This window comes from Penaeus monodon, chromosome 8 (assembly GCF_015228065.2).
Source record: "Penaeus monodon isolate SGIC_2016 chromosome 8, NSTDA_Pmon_1, whole genome shotgun sequence".
NCBI lineage: Eukaryota > Metazoa > Arthropoda > Malacostraca > Decapoda > Penaeidae > Penaeus > Penaeus monodon.
The window spans coordinates 51,916,191-51,923,301 of NC_051393.1; the positions used below are offsets into that span (position 1 = coordinate 51,916,191).

Below are 7,111 nucleotides of genomic sequence, written 5' to 3' on the forward strand. Positions count from 1 at the left end.
AAAATATTACATAGTACAGTAATATGGAATAAGGAGAGAAAGGGAGAAAGTGGAAGTGGGAAGAGAAAGATAACAGAGGAAGAGAGGCATGAGAGAGGAAAGGAGAGATGAGGGGGGTAAAGTGGGATCAAAGAAGAGAGGAAGAGAAAGGGAGGGAGGGGGGGGGGGGAGAATAAAAAATTAATTTACAGTTTCTTACCATGGCACGAAGGCTTGGTTTCTTCTGCTTTGCTTCTCCTTGTTGTTGTGATTGTTGTTGTTACCACCATGGGTATTTCCTTCATTTCTTGTAGTTCATCTAAGCTGACATCAAGGATGGTAGAGGATTTTCCTCACTTGTCCTTACTTGTGTTGTTCATCAACAAACTTTGTTAGATGGAAACCTCTTCTAAGCAACAACTGTATTACTTGGTTTGCAAGGGGTCTCCTGGGTCATCACTCTTCTATAAGTAGCATTAGTCCATGGGTCCAACACTGCATAAGTGCTAACAATGGCACTTGTGTCTAAACAGCTAATTTTGGCTAGCACTATGGGTAAGACCTGCTTTACATTATGACTGCAGGCAAATTTATGCACTCACTTCTACAGGCACTTGCGGCATTTCTTCTGTTGTAACATCATCTCCATCTGGCCTCTTGTTTGGCACATGATATTGCAGGAATAATCGTTTTGCTTCCGAGCAAAACAGATCACAAAAAGGCCCTTAGACATCACAAGATGTCAGTGATTCCTGATTTTCATGGCCTTGAACTGTGGACATCTGATCATGTAGTCTCCTTGACCACAGTGAGGGCACTTCCAAGCTGTTTGTTTCTTGATCTCTGGTATAACTGCTTTGTCCTTCGTGACAGAAGAGATGTAGCAAAACTTCCAGGCTGTCTCCTCTGAGGCCCACTCTGCTGACTATTGCCTTTGTCTCTCTTGTGGTCCGTGTTCACTAACTTTCCAAAGACAGAGTCAGCTGCATTGCAGATGAACCTCACAAGTTCTCTGATCACTGCTCCTCTCCTGTGCCCAGAGAGAAGAGAGATGAGAGGCGAGAGGGGAAGAGAGGAACGAAGATGAGAGATAGGGGACGTAGAGAGTAGAGAGAACTAGACGAGAGAGAGGTGTTGTGTGTGTGTGTGTGTGTGTGTGTGTGTCGTGTGTGTGTGTGTGTGTGTGTGTGTGTGTGTGTGTGTGTGTTGATATGGCAGAAGAACTCATCTTCCCTGCATGTAGTAAGCAAGTTTGACTGGTCAATGCATTGTGAGAATCAGTAAAACATAGAGTTGCTGTGCTTAACCCTATGTATTGAGGTCTACATTACAGATATAAAATTTTGTCATTAGATGGCATACATATATGAAAAAAATACTCTTACATGGGTAACTCAACAAAATAGAATTTGACCTTAGTTTAGGTAATATGAGATATATCATAGACACATGAAATAAAAGTATCCTTATACTAATAAACATCTTTGATTATTCTAACATCCCCTCTTAATTAAAGATAGGCATGTGAATCTGAAAAATCTATCCCCTGTACAGAAAAGCTTCCAATTCTTCTGGTTTACAGTTTTTGTAAAATATATTCAAGGCTGGATTCTGCTGTGTAGGAACATAAAATAAACTTCATCTTTCCTCTACATCATCTCTAATGAAAATGGTAAGGAATATCAATGTGCTTGATCTTTGGTGATTTACGGATTTTGGCAAGATTAATAGCACTTGTTATCAACTCATAATCTACAGATTTTTGAGCTTAAAATCCTAATAGATCAGATACAATTTGTCTAAGGAACTTGCTTCATGAATGGCATAAGAAGGGCTATGTACTCTACGTCACAAGATGGAAAGTGTCAACTGTTGTTCTTATTCTCCATGACATAGTGTCTATTCCTTCAATATAATGGAAACAATATCCTAAATGCTTTTCGTTTCAGACAATACCCAGTTTGAATCACAAAATCCATGGAGTTGAACTGGTTCAACTGACTTTCTAAAATGTAAGACCATATGTCACAGTGCCTTTCAAGAAACTTAAGAACATGCTTAGCGAATTTAATGAGCTTTTGTGGGTTTTGACATATATTGTGAAAGTTTTGTAATCACATAGCACAAGGTCTAGTACCTGTCATAACATATATGAGACACAACCAACTATTTCTCTGTAAAGATTTGCATTAATTAACTTATTAGATTCTACTGTTGAGGTGTTTACAACACTTGGATCCACATGGATATTTCTTGCATAACAATCGGATATGTTGAATCTGTCCAAAATCTTTTCTACATATTTGGTTTGATTCACTCCAGTGTAATTTTTACTTGTAACAAATGACATTCCATGAAACCAGTTTAGTTTACCTAAATCAGACACTCTAAACTTTTGACAAAGGAGATTTCGTACTTTGTTCACAGGGACATGTTACTGCTAGCAATAATTAAGTCATCCACCCATAAGAGTACAATAATATCACTGTACATATCATGCTTCAGATACAGACAATGCTTGAATCCTTCCAAAATAAAGAAATTATGGATTACACTCTTCCACATCCTGCCACTTTGTTTTAGACCATAAAGTGACTTCTTCAGTTTACAATACAACAAATTTCCATCACTGTCATTTCCCTCATAACCCTGCAGGTTGTTCTACATAAATTTTATGATCAATATCAGCATTCAATTAAGCTGTTTTAACATGCATTTGGTGTATTACCATCTTTTTCTGTACAGCCACATCCAGTAAAGCGTGAAATGTAGACATTCTTGCTGTTGATGTAAAAGTCTCTCTGTAGTCTATTTCCTCGTCCATTGCTTTCTCCCATTGGGGTCCCTCTGGAGATGCAGTAGCCTCTTGGTAGGTGACTGGTACACTCGGTAGCAATAATTATAAAGCTGTTAGTTTCCATCTTTCTCGAGTTGGATATCTTTTTTTACTCACCTGTGTTATCTGGTGGCCTGTCTTGATTTTCTTAAAGTGATTCTTGCTGAAGTCTAGTCTCCACCGAGATGCCATCTTCATCTGAGGTTTGCTCATCATTTGGTGGGTCAGCTACATTGGGTAAGTTTTCCATGAACTTAACACATCTTATTTTCTTTACTGTTTGAGATTCTGGGAAGTAAATCAAGTAGGCTGGACTCTTACTCCTGGGATCAAGTTCGTATCTTTGTCATATGCAAAATATCTTACTCCAAAAATATTCATTTTGCTGATGTTTGGCCATCATCCAGTAATCATTTCAACCAGAGTCTTCCGAGTTCTGGGATTATAGCACCTAATCCTGATGTAACAAGCAGCCTTCACAGCATAAGCCCACATATCTCAGAAAGTGTTCTGAACTCCTTATTTATAAATTCTGTTCTGTGTTCACATCTCAGGCTTTTTGTATTGCCATATAGTGCTGTTTTTGCAATATATATCTTCATAGCATGCCCTGTACTGCACCTCCTTTAGCTGCTGAATCAATAGGTCCTACTGCATCACATTTAATGTTGAATATCCTGCCATCCTTGGTAGTAAGTGAGCAGCCATTAGGTGACAAAGTAATGCTGTGTCTTAAATATCCTGCCATCCTTGGTAGTAAGTGAGCAGCCATTAGGTGACAAAGTAATGCTGTGTCTTAATTGCTTTCCAAACTTGCTTAAATCCTGCTATGAAGAATGCATCTTTTAACACAATAATTCTTGAGTTGCTGTATCAATCTTGGATAAAGTCCTTGACATCACCAACTCCCTGTACAGTTCCTTGCTGCCTTTGGACAATCTGGCCAGCTCGATGGAATGTTTGTGGATCAAAAGACTCTTGAAATCTCACAACTTTTGGTTCATTTATCTTAGTGTTGATGTGCAACCACTGTCAATCATGAGTAAATTCCTCATCGTGCTAGCTTCCTATATTGTTTTTCATGTCACACAACTCTGAGGTCCTTCACAGGTCGTAACCTTGATGAGTGTGTTACATGGAAAGAGTATTCATAATTTTGTTCTTCGCTTGTGTTATTTGCAGAATTTACTGAGTTATTACTCTTCCTGAGATTCTTTGTTCTACATTCAGTAATATAATGAATGAAATTCACACCATTTCTTATTATTCTGAGGTTTGTTTACTCTTTTTAACACACTTTCAGAGCATTTTGATGCAAACTGGCCTGGTTCACCACACTTAATGCATTTCTTCTGTTTAACTGTACTATTGCCATGGGCAACCATTACTCTTTCTGTGTCAGAATTTTCTCCGAGGCGATCATATGGAGGGTTGCATTGATTAGCCACATCTGCAAAATTCTTGTACTCGTGGAGTCCTTCAGTGTACCTGCACCAGAGGCGTCGCTAACACTCGCACCGATTCTCGTGATGCTGCTACTATCTCCTCCATGGACGACAGATACTCAGTAACACTACCATGACCCCCTTAAGCATACAACATGTGGTTTGTTTCTCTCATGTAATACTTTCGTAGTACTGACAAAGCTTTCACACCATCTCCTCTTGCTTCATGCTTTATCATGCCAAGTGACATCAAAATGCTTAAGTCTGGGCCCATAACCTGGTGATATGGCAGAAGAACTCATCTTCCTGCATGTATTCAGTAACTTTGATTGGTCAATGCATATATGTTGTGGGGATTAGTAAAACATAGAGTTGCTGTGTTTAACTCTATGTATTGAGGAGGATCCACGTGGCACTACAGAGGGTTGTCTACATTACAGATATAAAACGGTGCTGTTAGATGGTGTACATAAATGAAAAATACTCTTACATGGGTAACTTAGCAAAATAGAATTTGACCTTAGTTTAGGTAATATGAGATATATCATAGACACATGAAATAAAAGTATCCTTATACTAATAAGCATCTTTGATTATTCCAACAGTGTGTGTGTGTGTGTGTGTGTGTGTGTGTGTGTGTGTGTGTGTGTGTGTGTGTGTGGTGTGTGTGTGTGTGTGTGTGTGTGGGTGTGTGTGTGTGTGTGTGTGAGTGAGTGAGTGAGTGAGTGAGTGAGTGAGTGAGTGAGTGAGTAAGTAAATGAGTGAGTGAGTGTGAGTGGGTGAATGAGTGAGTATGAGAGAGAATGAAGTAGATGGATATAATTCATTTTTATTTCATTAAAAATTTTTTTAACCTTTTCAGACATAGAGACAACAGCAAAACACCAATTCCAGGAAATACCCAGGGTGGCAACAACAACAAACAACAACAACAAGGAGAAAGCAAAGCAGCAGAAACCAAGCCTTCGTGCCGTGGTAAGAAACTGTAAATAAATTTTTTATCCTCCCTCCCTCGTCCCTCCCTTTCTCTTCCTCTCTTCTTTGATCCCACTTTACCCACCTCATCTCTCCTTTCCTCTCTCATGCCTCTCTTCCTCTGTAATCTTTCTCTTTCTCTTACATTTTTCGGAAGAAAAAGATGAACCAAGTTAAAGGGAATTTTAACAAGCAAGTCCAAAAACGGGAAAATGAGAGACAGGAGAGGGACCAGGAGTAGAGCAGATTCCTGAGCAATGGGGTATGTAGAAACTATGACGCCTGTGTTTCTCTGAGACAAAGGATTTTTAACATACAATTTTTATATGTAATGGAAATGAGTTTTATTTGATGTAATGTTATGGTTGTTATTAACTTACTTTACTGATAATAAGGTTACTTTAAGAAGAAACTGGAACACCCTCTGCACAAAGGAAGACTGCCTATTCGTTCCACTGAAACTGCAGATTATGAGCTTTCTACAACTTTGAAGGTACTGCTGGTGAAGAGGTGTGTCCTGTTGGTAGGCCCGCAAGCTGTGCAGCCCAGGGTTAATGCAGACCTACCAGAGGCCATTCCAGACGTCACCACCTTGGACCCAGAGCAAAGGAGGAATCTGTTCTTCAACCCTGTCTGTGAAAAGTAAATAGATCGCTCTTTTCACATATATGCATTAACGTCTATTATTCCCTCCTTTTCATAACCGTATAATATTCAGATCAGTTATATCTGCCTATTCATTCCCAGTTATATCTGCCTATTCATTCATTTAATTCAGTCTTATACTCTAGACCTGAGGTTCTTAACCTTTTAACTACCCTCTTTAGGCATTTGCCTTTCCCTCCACGCCTCCCTTGCACCAGTAAATAAAATTCCCTCCCAGATTTTTAAGAAAATTATAGGTATGTTGTTAGTTTTTTTAACGGGTTCTCATTAAGAGAATAACAAAGATAATTTGAAAAATTATTGTCTTAACCTGGGGGGGATGTGCCCCCCAGGTTAAGAACCACTATTCTAGACATACCATACCAAGGTATAGTATGTAAATAATAACTGCAAGGAATAACACCTAAATCTTATTTACGTACAAGAAAATGTTAAACAGATTTGACACCACCCTTAGGGCTGAATATAAACAGAAGAAGAGAAATGTGATAACACAGAACACATAAATAACTTCTTTGCAGAAGTCAGTAGACGCATAGACAACAGCCCGCACATATCAACACAACATAAATGAAATGAGGCCCATAACAAACTTTTTCAGACTGCAACCAGTAGTGAGTAGAAACAATTATCCCAACAATAAACAAATTCCACTGATGGCACTGAACATTTATTCATAAGTTTATCAGCAACTGAATACTAATAATTACTGACTAAACATCTGGTGCTCCACAAACAAAACAAATACAACGGAACACAAAAACTATGGAACTTTGCGGAAAGAGTAATGTAAATGAATATATCCACATTGCCCTTTCCCTCCTCCCTCTCCTTTTCCCTTGCCTCCTTCCCTCCTCCCTCCCCCTCCCTTCCCTTCCCTCCTCCCTCCCCTCCCTTCCCTTCCCTTCCCTTCCCTTCCCTTCCCTCTCCCTTCCCTCCCTCCCTTCCTTCCTCCCTTCCCCTCCCCTCCTCCTCTTCCTCCTCCCTCTCCTTTTCCCTTACCCCATTTTTATTAATGATTTTATTACAACTGAATGCTCTTTCTTACCACTGATATTTCAAGATAATCTAAACTTTCAGGTACTTCAAAATTTAATGTGTATTCAGTTTTTCTTAATACATACATACATAATTCCAGAACTTAGATGAAACTTTCCAGTAACAAAAATAATACATAAATGTTTCTTCATTAAAATATCAGTGATGCAAC

The 7,111-nt window shown here is 38.9% G+C and overlaps 1 protein-coding gene and 1 long non-coding RNA gene across 2 annotated transcripts in view; one reads left to right on the top strand and one right to left on the bottom strand.

The window, feature by feature from the left end:
- Positions 1–1,018, bottom strand: part of LOC119576427 — a 1,970-nt gene extending 952 nt beyond the window's left edge. The window contains exon 1 of the long non-coding RNA XR_005229063.1: positions 200–1,018. This is a non-coding gene — a long non-coding RNA (uncharacterized LOC119576427). The remainder of the gene's footprint in view (positions 1–199) is intronic.
- A 1,947-nt stretch (positions 1,019–2,965) lies between these two features.
- On the top strand, positions 2,966–5,908 carry LOC119576428. The gene is made up of 3 exons (XM_037924132.1): positions 2,966–3,052; positions 5,123–5,235; positions 5,729–5,908. The coding sequence occupies exons 1-3, from the start codon at positions 3,001–3,003 to the stop codon at positions 5,879–5,881; spliced, it is 318 nt and encodes a 105-aa protein (XP_037780060.1). The 5' UTR covers positions 2,966–3,000; the 3' UTR covers positions 5,882–5,908.
- Positions 5,909–7,111: the final 1,203 nt, after the last annotated feature.